Raw genomic sequence first — 16,449 nt, forward strand, 5'->3', positions numbered from 1 at the left:
TGTTTTTTTACAACATTTTTTCCTTTCTATTATATCATTCATTTTTATCTCATTTGTTGTTCTTTTATTCTAATTAAACACAATACGAGAAATATTTTGATTAATTTCTTCTGGTCCCAACCTCTGTCTAGTCTTCACATGCATGTTCTTAATTTGTCCTCTGAAGTTGGGGCGATGAACCCGTGAAGGGACGTTGTCCTCTTATGATGCATAATGCACGGCATGCCAATGTGGGATGCCACAAAGATTCAAATCCATAATGATAGGAGTTATGTTTTGAACGGTGCGGTGACAAGTGTAAAATTCAATCAGCATTTTTTCTTCTCTTATTTTTTTTAATATCTTTTTCATTTACTTTTGGATGAAAAATATTTCATATTTTCTCCTAATCACTCTACCAATATAACTATATAGAAAATAAAAAAAACATATAACACAAAATCTATTATATTTTTTTATTTTTCATTCACCCTATTTTTTTTTTCTCGTCATTGCCGGCCCTTATTCCATATTCCTTATTCCTTATTCCCTTTCGTTTCTCAAATTAAACTCAAATCTTTATGTTCAAATCTCCAATAACATCCATCTTCTTTATGAAAATAAAGTACAACAACATTCAGGTCTATGAAATCAATACAGAAAATCAACAAAAATACACAGAACAAGTCTTCAAGACAAATCGGAATAAAAAACAAATTACAGAGAACAAGAAGAAAACAATGAATGCTTTCCATCATGTATCTGAAATTATTCATGCAACATAACTATTACAGAGAACAAAATAATAAAAATAAAGACTGCAAAACCATTGCCACCAAACTAAACCCACCATGAACCACCTCCGACAAAATCGTGAACCCAGATCTGATTGAAAAACTGAGACCAGTCAGAACCCATCTTAGAAAAAGAACTCAAGAAAATTTGCTAGGTCTAGAAAGGAGAAAGGAGGTGGTGAGAAGGAAGAAAAGGAATATGAGGAGAAAAGGGGAGACGAAGAGTGAAAATAAAAAATAAAATGAAATAATAACAGTATTATTCGGTGCTTTATGACCATCCTATACCCAAATTATCTGTACCCTCCATTTAAATATTATCAAATCTATACGGTTAAGAAATGTTCGCACCGTGCGTACCCTTAAAAACATTCTTGTTGCACCCTGCGAACCCATGTATGGGTACGCAAGTTAGCCAAAGTCGAGTACGTAGTGTGCATGACATGAGACATATTGAAATCACCAGTCTCAAAATATGTCCCTTTTTCTGTCCAACCAATTATCTAATGCCAGGTCACTTAAAAAAATGAATTTTTAAACTTTCACGTTAAAACTTCGTTAACTGTCTTCATTGAGCTCATCCCTTCCTTTTCCATCAAACTTAACCGATTTGTTGTCATGTGCCGCATCGGTCTAACACTGCTAGAAAATAATTTTTGCCTTGTATCATGTGAGTAAATTTTTATTTTATTTGGATTTAAAATTCTTAAGAGTTAGGGCAGAAAAATAGCAAAAAGAGACATTTTTAGATGAAGTTGAGTAGAAAGCCTCAAAGTTTAGGATGTTTTGGACAATATATGCATGGCCTTAACCCTGGTTATGCAACTTTTTGCACAACCTAATAGGAATGTGCATAGTCTCACATTTTCCTTTTCCAATGCATCATACAAACGTGCAAATGCTTCTCCTTATTCAATGCATCAAACTAGCCATCATGGTATTGGTACATCAAACACAATAATGGGACTCCTAACTTGGAACTCACCATCATGCCAAACCAAAGAACCTGACACAATAGCTGAGTATATTGCTCCATCAATACTAAGCACAAAACTTCGCTTTTGACCAAGAGAAGTGAACGACAAAACACTTGGGGTCACTTGGATTTTTAGTCCTATAGGAGCAGTCACAGTAGCTTTATATGTGGAATTTGGTGACCCAACATTTGTAACAGTCCTGTAGAAACTGCCACTTACAATTGGTGTGGACTGTGTGGCTTGAAGAGCAAAGGAAGGGTAGTTTAGATCCCTTGCTGTTCCATAAGGTGTCTCAGGACAAGTGCTGTTATCCCCTGTGATGAGTTTTAACATCTTTGAACTATAGCCTTGTCCACATAAAAATCTCACATAATCACTTTCATCAGCATCATAAACCAAACCGGGTTTCACAGCCTTGTAGGGATCAATTTGGCCTGCTCCATATGCGAATTCAGTGTCACGGTTATTCACAGGACTCATCTGTTTAACTGCAAGGGATTAGTTAAAAAACATGTTATAAGCAACATTTATAAGTAATATTTATTAACTAAGTTTAGTGTTTCTTCATGCATAAACATCTACGAACCCTATACTTCAAAAATGAAAACATATCGCTGTCTTACCCGTGTCGTACACGATATGCCTCCGATATGTATCCAACTTTTTTTTTTTTTTGAGAAAAATGTAAGACACAACTGGGATACGACTTCCATACAAGATGCTTTCTATATGTCTTGAGCCACTTTTGAATTTTTTGTTATTTTTTAACTTTAAAATTTAAAGAAAAAAAGTCCAGACATAAATAAAACATAACTATTTTCTCTTCTCAAAACATAAACAAAAACAAGACATATCCCTTTTCTCTTCTTCAAGCATGACAACTCCTTTTCAGCAAATTTAGATGTTCTTCTAATAAGGGAGTTTATTTTATAATTTTTTAACGTATCTTGGATGCATGGTATCCTTACTTTCAAAAATATTTCGGTATCCGTATCATATCCCATATCTAGGCTTCATAGATAAATAAAAAAAAAAACTTCGTATCCCATTGCCCGGAGGCTCTTCGCTATGCGAAGGTATGGGGGAGGGATGTTGTACGCAGCCTTACCCTTGCATATGCAAGGAGACTGTTTCCGGATTCGAACCCATGACCAACAAGTCACCAAGGCACAACTTTACCGCTGCACCAGGATTTGCCCTCGCTTCATATGAATGAAATAAGTTGTCACAACTCTCAATTCTATTACCTGTTGTCATTAGAGCTGAGCGTATAGCAGCAGGAGACCAAGTAGGATGAAATGATTTGACATACCCTGCTGCGCCTGACACGTGCGGGCAAGACATTGATGTTCCCGAGATAATATTGAACTGTAATTCTCTCTTGTCAGCATGAGTATCAGAAGGAGGGGAAATTGGAGACCAACTAGCTAGAATGTTGACTCCTGGAGCCATCAAATCCGGCTGAAACATTAAACCAAACAAATAAGAGAAAAAGAAAAAGAATAAGTCATGACAAGTATTGTTACCTGATAGAGATATGTTTGATTATTCATTCATAGAAATGTACCTTGAGAATTTCAGGTGTAACTATATTTGGACCCCTTGATGAGAAAGAGGCTACCTGGGGGGCCAAAGTATCTTTTATCTCATTGCTCTTAAATATTGTTGCAGTTGGGTTCCTGCATGGTGTTTCAAGCAATTCAGTTTAGATTAGTGTGGTACTCTAAATGGTTGTTGTTGGTGTGTAACTGAATATTGTATCTAATTGATATATACCCTGTAGACTTTATGTAGCCATATACACTGACACCATCCTTCAACTCAAGGTAAGATCCTGACAAGACAAAAGAAAATGCATAATCTCTTGAACTCTGACCTTGTATCAGGAAACCAACAGCACCAGCTTTGAGGGGGCCTAACCCACTTCCGTCCTCGCACAGAACAATTTTCCCTTTCACCAAATTTGGATCCAATGAATAGAGATGGCAAAGCCTGCAACGTGGGAATAATTTCATTGACAAGTTACAGATTTTTGGAACGTTTCCTTTATTTCAATAATGCCACTTTGAAGCACACAAGATATATTTGTACTTAAATTGTTGGTCTTTGACCATAAACGTTCATGTTTTAACTTTTACATGTTAATTTAGTTCAAAGACATCAAGGATAGTTACCTGGATTCAGATTCATCCTTGCCTGCTTTAGTATTTGGGGCATCTCCACCAAAGATCAGAGGATGTAATTCTCCCTTAAGGTCAAATGTATTTATAGAGATTCCCTAAGCATGAAACAAAGAGATTAAAGTAAGTTTGTTTAAACTTAAAAAGGTAACTTTAAATAAGTCTCTTTTTTATGTAGGTGTTTTTTTTAAGAAACAAATAAGATTTATTTTTTAAAATAAACAGAAAACATTTTTTAAACAGAAGAAATTTAAACAAATACATTAAAATAATAATAAAAAAATTATTTTATTAAAATAAGCAATTTCTTCCATAAATAAGTTTAAATAAACTAGCCAAGTACAGATTTTACAATTTTATATAAAAAGAGAACTTTTAATTAAAGGTTGGTATCATCAGTTACAATCCGAATTAATTAGCTTAGCTTGCATTCAAGAAATGAGGTTTTGATGTGACCTTAAATTCTGAACTCATCAACTAGAAGATGAATTAAGTAAGTCATGTTCTAGAATAGAATAAGGAAGGCACATTACCTCATAAGTTCTGTTGTCTCCTAATTGAACCTTGGTAACAAACTTCCTGTCTAAAGTACTAGCAGCGACTGAAATTGACCAAGGATATAAATTGTCTACGGATGCAGGAGATGGACCAGAGTTCCCTGCTGCAAATACTGTCACTATTCCATTTTTCATGGCATGAAATGCTCCAATGGAAGATGCATCTCCAAAATAGTTTTGATCATTGGATCCTCCAAGTGACACTGACAATATATCAACCCCATCTGCAATTGCATCATCAAATGCAGCAAGAATGTCTACATCATCACAGTGATCATTCCAACACGCTTTGTAGACAGCAATGCGCGCCGACGTGGCACCTCCTCTTGATGTGCCTTGTCCAAGGCCTAACATGCTTGCCATGCTAACTGGGTTCCCAGCTGCTGTTGATGCTGTGTGAGTCCCATGACCATCTGTGTCTCTTGGAGATTTGAGATCTTTGATTTTGAATCCATCAGCTTTATAATACTTGGCACCAATTATTTTACTGCAAGAACAACATAGCAAAATTTGTAAGTATAGTGTACTTCTTTGCATCTATATATTCATTAAGCAAGTGAATTGAAGTTATCGTTTTAGTGAAATAAAAAATACTTGTTGCAAGTGAAGTTAGAGATTTGGCAAGTTCCCTTCCATTTACTAGGTGGTGGACGGAATCCTTTGTCATTGAAACTCTCGGATTCTGGCCAGATTCCAGTGTCAATTACTCCTATAATAATGTCACTTTCAGTGTTTGATCTTTGCACGTGTTGTGGAAAGCCAATAAAATCCCATGACTTTGTCGTGTAGAGTTGTTTCTTTCCATTAGGAAAGACAGACACCACTCCATCAAGTCCTGCATTATTACCAAATTTCTTGTTCAATAAATCTACAAATCCAAGCAAAGTTTTCGAAATGACAGAATAGTTACTTACCAGCGATTCTATTAGCTTCTTCCTCTGTTAGCTTCACAACAAAGCCGCTGAAACTACGCTTGTAGTGGTGCAGTACAGACTTAGGTGCAGCATTGCTGAAATTATATGAATATAAATAATGAAATTAAATTAGGCAAAGAAGTCTTTGCAATTTCTTTCTAAATTTTAGTGTGTACTAAACTTCCAACTTCAATTCAACTTTAGAGACTCATAACATTACAATACTTTTATGTTGTCTTTAACAATTTTGTGTTGTAAGACTTGTCACACCAACTGGTTCAAAACTTAATTGCATAAAAATATGGTGGAATAATGACCTGTCAGCAACTTCTTGAAGCATGCTTTGGTAAAGGGACAATGAAGAAGTTTCATCTTTCATGCTATTGCCGGTGTAGACTATGTAAGTCTGCATTCGGAACATAATTATCAGAAACAATAAAATATGCACATGTTGTTAGCTAAAGAAAGACATAAAAGGCATGATGTACCACGGTAATTTGTGCTAGCTAGTTTCATTATAGTAAATGAAAGTTATGCTGGTAACATACATACACAGAGAAATATATAGAAGTATATTTAGTAGTATTTACTTTGAGGTCATCTGGTGAAGTTGAGTGGCATTTCAGCACAAGTGAAGTAAAGCTAAAGAGGAGAAGCAAAAGAAGAACAGAAGATCTACTTGCCATTGTCAGGTTAGTAATGATATCACAGTAGACAAATTGGTTGATGATGTGTGTTTATATACACATTCATGGTGTGGACCATCAAAACGTTACAATTTATGCATGCATATTGCTTTTCATAATTCATATATTTCCTTCTTCTTCTTTTTTTAAATCCCCCTCCAATCAAGGACGAAAAACAAGTAATCTGCACGGAATGAAAGTCTTGGAAGCTAGAAAAATACATCAGCACCGATTGAGAATGCATCAGATTAACAATATATAGTGCATGTTTTAGTATCCCTTGCAAATAAAAGTTGGTGACAAAATGAAGTTTGCAAAAGCATCTCCACTCTTCCTATTGCGTTTAGTTTGCAGTGCACCATAGGATTTGATCTCAGAATTCGTGCACAACAAGTTGGACTGGAAATCAAACATGCTCATAATTATGCCATGTACGTGATTATTTTACCATGTTGGGTCCTTCTATACAATTTGCACTCTCTTAATAGTTACACTATAAAACAGAAAAAGGGGACGATTTCATTTGGATTGTAGTCACGTGACATGTTCTAGTTGTTGCCTAAGTTGAGTTCATTCCATTTCACAAGCAGAAGCCATGCATGTCTCGAGGGTAGGAATAGGATTCCGTGAATGAAAATTTTTAGTAACACACTACACTCTATTATTCACCTTACAAAATTGTGTTCACTCAATTCCTTACTTATTTAAAGGAGAATTTTATCAAAATAAATAATTTAGTTTTAAATAAAATGATAAACTTTATTAAAAATAAAAATAAAAATAATAATCATAAATTTAAGTTATGTTTAAAAGTAAATCTTATAAGTTAATAAGAAAAAATTATTTCTAAAACACTTTTATTTAATAATCATTTGTAAATTTTTCAAAAAAAATTAAAAATTAATTAAAATGACTTGATAAACAGATATGTAATTTATTTTTACATAGACTTAAAGAGACTTTATCCTATTTATTTTTTAAAGATAATTTTTCATTTAATATAAGAAATACATTAAATTAATAAAATATTTTTTATTGGTAGGAATAAAAAAAATACTATTTGAAATTTACAATAGTTCACCTACCAATTTATCATGTTTAATCAATTGAAGTAGATTAGTAAGATAATATTAGGTGAAATTAAAGAGTTAAGATGCATATATTTAATATGTGAACTAAGCTAAAAGAGAACCTAACACGATCAAATGATCATATATATTTTGTGTCTAGAGAATAATGAAGGAAAAGTAAAAAAAAACATAAAATGTTACATGTGTACATTGATTATAGATCGTAAAACATCAATTATATATGATTTAAATATAAATAAATTTTCTCATACTTAAAAAATATGTCATTTTTAAATTACTATCTAAAAATTCATTTTTTTGTCAAATACCTATATGAAAAAAATTTCAATTTCAGTTTACTACCTGCAATTAGTAATCTTCTATTAAGTGATGGTATAACAGACGGAGTGTCACGTCATTACACCCAATCATTGACATGTCAGTGCCACGTCATTGAGGGTGATGACATGATAATGAGATGTCTATAATAAAACGTAATTACGTGACACTCTGTCTATTAGGTTATTACTTAACGGTCTAATAATTTGAAAAGACCTATATTAAAAATTTAATTAAGTCTAATGAATATCATTTATGATGTTTTAATTTTTAATAAATTTTAATTAAAAATAAATAATGCATTAAAAAGTATTTGAATGTGTGTTGTTAAGACTTTTCCTCGTGACTCAGGATTGTATTGGTAGGATCCATGCTAAGTATAGCTTGTTCAGAATTGAAGTGTACAGCGCGCTAGCAATTTGCTTTGTATAGCTTCGGCTTGTTTTGGGGCCATGCATGTCCTTGGACTTTATTTGAAACAGTGGGAATAATATGCTATCTAGTCCTTCCTTTTCTGTTGTTCTTACTTTGTATTGGGAGTGTACGTTGAGATGGATACATCTTGTATTCAACTTAAGTACTTTTCTTATTAATGAAATGTTTTCTTAATAAAAAAAATGAATGGACAACATGGGGTGGAATGAAGAATGAACAAGGTTTAGACCTCATGAGGTAGAAGCTAAGAATTTGAAGTTTATAGTTTAAATTCTCTAAAATTTTAAGATCATGATTATCTAAACACAACCTTAAGGTTTTAAGATTAAGAGCATGTTGTGACTTGTGTATAAATTTTTTTGCAAGGTAAGAGTTGCTCTAAGTAATATAATGACGAGTCATATGACGTTATGATAGAAATTGAATGTAATATTTAATATATCGATCTCTTTCATTTATTTTTTATTTTTTTTTCTGAATGGACCGGGCAAAGAACACTCCAACACCAAGATCAATTGGGAAACACTTAGAGAAACAACCTCCATGAAGGAGTGCATAGCAAAGGAATTGAAGGAATAAAATAAAAAAGATACACTAACGGAAACTTGTTTTAAAAATAGAAAATATTTCCACAAATATAAAGTATGAATAACTTTTATATTTTTCTGTAAAAATAACTAACTTTTATATTTTATTAAGATTTTTAAAAAACAAAAAACTGAAGAACAAAAATAATATATTTTAAAATTTAAATTAACAAAACATAAGGAGACTTTTCAATTTATTATTTATTTTTTACTATAATTTAAAATAAAATAAGTCATATGAAAAAATTCAAACTCTTGCAATATTAAGAAACTTTTTTATTATGTTAATATATTTTAAATAAATAAAAATAAGAAAATAATACTAGATAAGAATACATTTAAATTTTTAAATTGAAAAAACTTAATTTGTTAATAAATTCTTTATTAAAATTTATGTTCTAATTTTTATATATAAAATTATATCTTAAAAAACAATTTTGGAATTTGATTTTGGCATGGGACCATCTGCCATTTTTCAAGCATTTTAGCAAAAGACAAAAAGTTGGTGGCGATTATGTATCTGCTTTTTTTTTTTTTTTGCTTCCTCGTGTTTCAGTCACCTAATAATTCTGTACTCAACCCTAAATTTGGAAGGTGGTCACAATCGTTGTCACCACCATACCTGTTTGAATACATTAAAAGCACATGACACAGATTGAAATTCTGTACTTGTACATCATTTTTTACATAGCTTCGGCAATTGAACCATGCCCACAACTCCAAAAATCAACCTCTACTATCTTGGACAAAACAAATTAATGAAATTATTGATACCTGGTAGAAAGAAAAGCATTAATTTTCATTCAAAAGAGTGATAAGAAAAGACATTATTATATTATTCCCCATGGCCCTTATATAACTTGTCTTCAGCACAAATAAAAATGGAAAGAGTAGTACAAATACCACATGTGCTAACCTTATTATGTGACGGGATAAACATATGGAAGATCTTTACATATTAATGGATGAGGGCACACTATATAAATAAATTCAATATCACATTTTAAGTTAAAATCTCAATCCTTCAATCCAATGTACAACATTAACTATTATTATAGTCAAGGTAGAATCTCTAACAAATCTAGGAAGCACTCCAGCCTCTCGATGATTTGGGGTTGGGGGATTGTGTTGAGAAGGCTAGAAGTTTTGAAATTATATGAAGCCGTATGATGCATATGTGTGGTATATTCTGCACAAGTAGGTTCCATTTGTGTGGCGTATAGGTTAATTATGGAATAAAGAGAAGTAGAGTTCAATACAATTTTTTATAGAAGTTTTAATTTGGAATGTTCCCTCGTCCCATGGAAGACCTTTGTCTTCCATTATCGATGCATACAAATTCACATGGCTAGTCGATTGGTGCCATTTAATTTGTTACTAAAAGTGAAGGAGTGCATTAAGTACAAAATGCAGAAACGAAAAGGAGGAACAGAACACACCAATTGATTTTTTAATTCATCTTAGGAAATTTATACTAAAGACAAAGGTACAGATCGAGTTCCTTTAATCAAAAGAAAACATAATTGCTTTAACTTGTCAAAAGCTTACGTAAAGACAAGGACCATTTTCCTGTGTACTAGCCAGCACGCAGTACCTAAACTCACATTAGTTAAGATTGCATTAAAAAACAAACAAAATAAAAAAAATACAAAACATGGGCTTTCTTCAAGCCGGAACTAGATATATATGCCGATTAAGGACTGTTTTTCCTTTTTTCCACATTACTATTAGCCTCATGAAAGAAACTATTGACATTTTATAGGAACCTTAACTCAGACTAAACAGAAAAGGAAACATTAATCGCGGTAGTGGCAAAGATATTAGGGAAGAACAATCTCGATCGGAAATGTTCCAATGTCGACCAATGGTTTTTATAAACTCATTCCATCTCACTAGGTTTTGGCTTTCTCTTATAAACGTTCCACTCCTTGGGGCCATATGACCATTGCTCTATGGGTTCCGGCTCAGATACTACACATCTTATTTCCATTGTGGAGGAGAATATATGTTCAAGACGATCCTTTGATGACTTTATAAACAACTAGCTCAAAATCCACTAGTATTAAACAAAAATTTTGAGGGATTTGGTAATTCATTTTCTATAATCAAACTTTGATAATTGATTTTGCACTTGATATTCAAATTTGACATGATAAAATTAGTATAGAACATATAAGATAATAATGATCTATTGGCAATGCTATGCCTGGATAAGATAAGCAAAAGAAATAGAAAAGAAGGTAAAGGATTTTTAACGACGATAAAGTAGGTTTTAATTTGTCACGCTTCTATAAATTTTTTACTGAGTAATTTTTATTTTATTGACGATATTTATGTTATTTTTCATATGTTTTTCCTTTCACTTTCTATACAACCAAATAAGAGATTTAGAGAAATATTTTATCTTTCCTTGCTTTCATTTCTCCTTTATTAAACAACCAAAAAATCATCTCCCTTCTATTTTTTTTCTTTCTTTCCTTGGGTAAATGACCATTTTGATCATGGAATGTGTATAACGATTATAATTTAGTAGTTGGATGTATAAAAAGTATAATAATTACATTATATAAATTTAATAATAAATTGGTTCCTGAAATTTATAATTCACAATTAAATTAGATCTTTAACATTGCATTTAAATTTGTAATAAATTATAATTGTTACACTTTTTACATATTTAGGAATTGAATTGTAATTTTCATTCTTTCAAATACTAAATTATTATTGATTTACATATTTAAAACCCAAAATAATCATTTATTTTTCTTTCCTTCCCCTTTCTTTTAAAAACCAAACATAATGTAACGCTTGGAATTTTTCAAGAAATCCATGACATTAGAATCTTGGAAAACATCAAGCAAAGAGCTTTAATTTATTATTTACTGTATTATTTATTGTCAAAGACATTAGGTCACAAAGCAGGAATTTTAAAAATCATCAAGTCAATGGCTTCAATTATTAAAAGAATATTGGATGACGTGACCTATTTTTTTTACCCTTAGCTTGGCTCAATGGCTTTATGATAATCTTATTAATAAATAAGATATCGATTATGTAACAGTAAATTCGTATTGGATACTTTTTTTAACAACCTTATTTTTTTTTTCATTTTACATGGGCAAGGTAGAGATATTGAGATATATATAATATAGAGAAAAAAATTATGTATTGGATACGGTATAAAAAAATTTATATAACACTAATCACAATTTATCATATGATAAGTAATTTATGATTAAATGATGATATAAAATATTTTATATTCTCCATGTATATACATTAAATTCTAGATTTAAATATATTTTTATTTGTAATATATTTCTGTCAGCCTATTACATACAACATTTTTTATTTTAGTATAAATTTTAAAATTTTTACTTTTGACATGTTACTAGTCTCGAATCATCAAGAGATAATGAGACAAATCAATACTAAATCCATCACATGATCAATTAAATGATAATATCACAATTTAAAAGATGGTGTAACACACTTTTAAAATTAGATTATCACATTATTATTTAATAGATTTAAATAAGTCAAATATTAACAATAAAAATTTAAAAATCTATATAATAAAAAAAAGAGCTAAACTGAAAAACAAACAAAAATATATTTTAGCCTAATATAACTTAGATAACCTTTTTTTTTTAAAAAAAAAAAACCGTTTTATGTAACAAGATCCTTATTCCATGATGTGGTGGTATTTTTGCTTACGGTTTTTGTTTTACTGATGATGGGGTGGTATTCGCAGTTATAAGTTATTATTGCACTCATTAATTTGAAATTTTGAAAATGAATAACAATTGATAATTAAATAATTAATAATTTAATAATATAAAAAGAAAAACACGTTGCGATTTTCGTGGGCGTTGGAATCCCACATAGTTAAGTCCGTTCAAATTAAGTTCCTTTCTCTTCCGTTAATTTTGTTTCTGCTCACGTTGTTGGCCTTGTAATGTGCCCTTTCTTCTCTCTCTCTCTCCTTCCCTGTTCCTTGTTCCTCACTCCTCTGCAAAACTTGCACCAAAGTTTGAATCTTAAATCCCTCTAACCGCAAACCCAGTTTTGATTTTACGTTCCATCGTTTAACTTGCATGGCGTACAAAGTGGACCATGAATACGACTACCTCTTCAAGGTCGTATTGATTGGGGACTCCGGGGTTGGAAAATCTAACATACTTTCCAGATTTACGAGAAATGAGTTCTGCTTGGAATCTAAGTCTACTATTGGGGTTGAATTCGCAACCAGAACATTGCAGGTTGGTTTATTTATGTGTACAATGCATGTTATGTGCTTCATTTTCTTACTTTAATTTTGGATTGAGGTTTATTGTAATTTTGTTGGTTTGTACATTCTTTGATTGATTCGGGAAAATTTTGATGAAGGAATGGCTCTTGACTATAGTGGAAAATTATCATGTTATTTTAGAATAATGCACTCAATGGTTTAAATTTTATTGAATTTGTTGTGTTTTAATTGGATTGGTTCTCATCAAGAAAAAGGCATAAATTGGTACTGGTACATTCTAAGAGCAGAGATGCTTTTACATACGAGTTCTCAAAAAACTTATTGATTTTTAGTGAATAATGTCGGAAGAGATGTTTGAAAATTGGAAGTTATTAAATGAGAAGTTCTTATATTTTCAAGTTGCTGCACTAATCCAGTAAAATCATAATACATGTCACAACATGGTGTCATCAATAAACTGGTCTTTCACGATGTTAGGAGAACTTTCTCTTTCTATTTTTACTTGAGAAATGCTAACAATCCATGAATCCATTGTTATTGGGTAAAAATTCATGACTAATTTTATTACATTTTTAACACCAGTTTTTGTACTTGCAGTGTGGCACGATTAGTTTTTACCATGTGATGAAATTTAATTTGTACTTAGAAGACTAGGTGACAAGAATCCTTATGTGTGTGAAATGCATTTCTTAGCAATAATCATAGTCTAAGGTTTTAAATATCGGTCACGTTGCGGCTTTGTCGTGTTTGTTGATATCGCCATAAATTGCGGACAAATGTGACCGATGTGGTTCCAAATTGTGATCGTGTTGCAGTCACACCTTGATATTGCAGACCAAATCACAGTTGGAGACCATTTTTTAAAACCTTATTCATACATTTTATTGGATTGAATAGAAAGCAAATTGGAAGGTTCAAGAACTGCAGGGTGTATTTAGATATTTTCTCCATTGAACAATAGTTAATAAATATTTGCAACTCATCCTATATGCTAGTATCTATGAAAAAGAGATGTGGTACTGCCATGCTGGTGTAATCCCATCTAAGAACACATCTAGATTTTACACCTAAAAAAATTGAATTGAAATTATATAACAGTATGCAAAATTTCTCCCCCAAAAGAATAGAAATAAAATTATCTGTATGATGAGAATAATATGCTTGTGGTTTGAGGGCTGTCAGCTGTGATAAGTAAGATCAGCAGAAATGTCAATTGTCAAGAGATGAACATGGTTGATGATTTGCCTATGTGAAGAAAATGAAGGAATTGAATTTTCATTGCTAAAATATTTTCATTGTCATGTCACCTGCAAGAAGAGTTAATCAATTCCTTGGAAAACATGTGTTTATGCAGGTGGAGGGGAAGACTGTGAAGGCACAAATATGGGACACTGCAGGGCAAGAGAGGTACAGAGCTATCACCAGTGCCTACTATAGAGGAGCTGTTGGAGCCTTGTTGGTGTATGACATAACCAAGAGGCAAACATTTGACAATGTGCAGAGGTGGCTTCGCGAACTAAGGGACCATGCGGACTCCAACATTGTTATCATGATGGCTGGAAACAAATCTGACCTGAATCATCTGAGAGCAGTGTCTACTGAAGATGCTCAAAGTTTGGCTGAGAGGGAAGGTTTGTCCTTTCTAGAGACTTCAGCATTGGAGGCATACAATGTTGAGAAGGCATTCCAAACCATTTTGTTTGATATATATCACATTATAAGTAAAAAGGCACTGGCAGCACAAGAGGCTAATTCCTCTACTGGCCTTCCCCAAGGAACTACCATAAATGTCTCGAATATGTCCAGTAATGCTGGCAATAGAAGTTGTTGCTCTAACTAATTAACAGGGTTACCATGTAGAAAATGAGAGGGTGAAAAGCAAAGTTTCTCAAAAAAAAAAAATTGTTATTTGAAAACACATCAGGAATAGTTGCTAGTTAATTGCTACCTTTTGTCAGGTTGGTTTTTATTTTTTGTGTAAGACGTGGGAGGATGATGATCTCTAGTCTTCAACAATCTCAATTGAAAATGAATATGATGTGTTAACAATTCATGCTCTTTTCTTTGGTGTAAACTGATTCTTGAACTGCATGTCATTCGGAGTTAGGATTTAGTGGACTTTAGTCTTTAATATTGTAACTCTAGTGTGTAAGTTAATGTGCTACTATTCTTTCAGTTAATGTGCCCTTATTCTTTCAGATGTACGTTTCATTTATAATAAAACCTTAGCGTTCATAACACAATTTTGTTATCATTAACAAAGAGATGCTAGGTATATATTTGATTCATCAATTGTCTATTTATATTGTATTTAGAGTAAATGTTTAATTTAGTCCTCTAAAATTATATGTATCATTATGTTTTTTTTTTAATAAAAAATAGACACCAAAACCATCCCTGAACATTTATCATGTCTAGTTCAGAGTGAAACTTGACCACTCCCTCAAAAACGTTTGAAATCACATGTTGGCCAACATGTCTCACCACTTTTCCAGTTTAAAAACTCAAGCTATATAAGTATGATAACCATTGACAGATGAGCATATTATAGACAATAATATTTTTCATATTGGTTAGAAAAGGAATTCTATTTTTTATTTCCTAAGAGGAATTTTAGTTAAATACTTAATGTTAACAAGAAAATACCAAGTTCAGACAGAGTTTTTCAAAGTCCATTTTCCATTTTACCCCAACGAATCATCTTGCATTCTATCCTGTAGCATTTCTTATTAGAAAAGATAAAAGACCACCCCATTTGCTTTTCCAATTTGGAAACTCAAAATACGTTGAAATTGAACAAATGTAAATATAGGACATCTGTAAAAATTATAGAACCAGCAAAATTCACATTTAATTTCCTATCAACTTAATTGGTCACAACACTTCTGCCATTAGGTAGTTAATGGTCCAACAGGTATGGGACCAATTTTCTTGTAAGATGTGAACATGTTCAAAGAGGAACATATATGGTCATTGTCCAGTATCCTATCATTATGTTTTCCATCTACTGAACAAGAGTAATACATGTTTTATCTTCTCTCCGTGATAAAGTCTATATATAGGAGTAATTTCCTCCATTTTTGTATTCATCAAATTAGAAATAAAATTACTTTTCAGTTTCCTCAACTTTTTCTAGTTTTGAAGTTAATAAAAATAATAATGAACATCAAAAGAAAAAGTACTCGACTTGCCTCTCAACAAAACACATTAAAATTAGGTTCAGAATAGGCAGAAAAAAATATATCAAATATTGTTCATTGATTACATAAATTGAACGACATTATCCTACAATTTTAGTTGAATAAGGGTCATCACTAGAAGTTGAGAAGTTCTAGTATAATATTCTATAAATAAATAAAGAAATAACATAATATTGCCCCTACCAAATTAACTTAGAGTAAATTACATTAATCTTGAAATTTTGTGAAATTACATAAAATTTTCTGTTTTTATTTACTCCTACATACTAAATTCCTAAGTTTTTGAAAAATATACATAGACACTTCTTTATACGTTACATATTAACTTTGTTAATTGTTTAAGAAATATTACACCAGACTCCCCTAAAAAAGGTTATTATAAATAATAATAAAAACATTTGTATAATTTCATAAAACTTTCATAAATAATTAGTGTAATTTACTAATTAATTTAATTAGTCTATATAGTTAGATAATTT

General features: G+C 31.5%; 2 protein-coding genes across 2 annotated transcripts; one reads left to right on the top strand and one right to left on the bottom strand.

Moving 5' to 3' along the window:
• Positions 1-1,683: 1,683 nt before the first annotated feature.
• LOC100784447 (cucumisin) lies at positions 1,684-6,087 on the bottom strand. The gene is made up of 10 exons (XM_003545198.5): positions 5,992-6,087; positions 5,719-5,807; positions 5,402-5,496; positions 5,082-5,322; positions 4,464-4,974; positions 3,925-4,028; positions 3,527-3,742; positions 3,318-3,429; positions 2,998-3,211; positions 1,684-2,238 (listed from the first exon to the last, which is right to left on the bottom strand). The coding sequence occupies exons 1-10, from the start codon at positions 6,085-6,087 to the stop codon at positions 1,706-1,708; spliced, it is 2,211 nt and encodes a 736-aa protein (XP_003545246.2). The 3' UTR covers positions 1,684-1,705.
• A 6,198-nt stretch (positions 6,088-12,285) lies between these two features.
• Positions 12,286-14,831, top strand: LOC100799595 (ras-related protein Rab2BV). The gene is made up of 2 exons (XM_003544113.4): positions 12,286-12,780; positions 14,125-14,831. The coding sequence occupies exons 1-2, from the start codon at positions 12,616-12,618 to the stop codon at positions 14,608-14,610; spliced, it is 651 nt and encodes a 216-aa protein (XP_003544161.1). The 5' UTR covers positions 12,286-12,615; the 3' UTR covers positions 14,611-14,831.
• The last annotated feature ends 1,618 nt before the right edge of the window (positions 14,832-16,449 follow it).

This window comes from Glycine max, chromosome 14 (assembly GCF_000004515.6).
Source record: "Glycine max cultivar Williams 82 chromosome 14, Glycine_max_v4.0, whole genome shotgun sequence".
NCBI lineage: Eukaryota > Viridiplantae > Streptophyta > Magnoliopsida > Fabales > Fabaceae > Glycine > Glycine max.

Coding starts and splice junctions, on each gene's coding strand:
- LOC100784447 (XM_003545198.5), bottom strand. CDS start 6,087: ATGGCAAGTAGATCTTCTGTTCTTCTTTTGCTTCTCCTCTTTAGCTTT. Junction 3,212..3,317: donor TTACACCTGAAATTCTCAAG/GTACATTTCTAT, acceptor TTAATGTTTCAG/CCGGATTTGATGGCTCCAGG. Junction 2,239..2,997: donor CTCAGCTCTAATGACAACAG/GTAATAGAATTG, acceptor AATCCCTTGCAG/TTAAACAGATGAGTCCTGTG.
- LOC100799595 (XM_003544113.4), top strand. CDS start 12,616: ATGGCGTACAAAGTGGACCATGAATACGACTACCTCTTCAAGGTCGTA. Junction 12,781..14,124: donor TCGCAACCAGAACATTGCAG/GTTGGTTTATTT, acceptor GTGTTTATGCAG/GTGGAGGGGAAGACTGTGAA.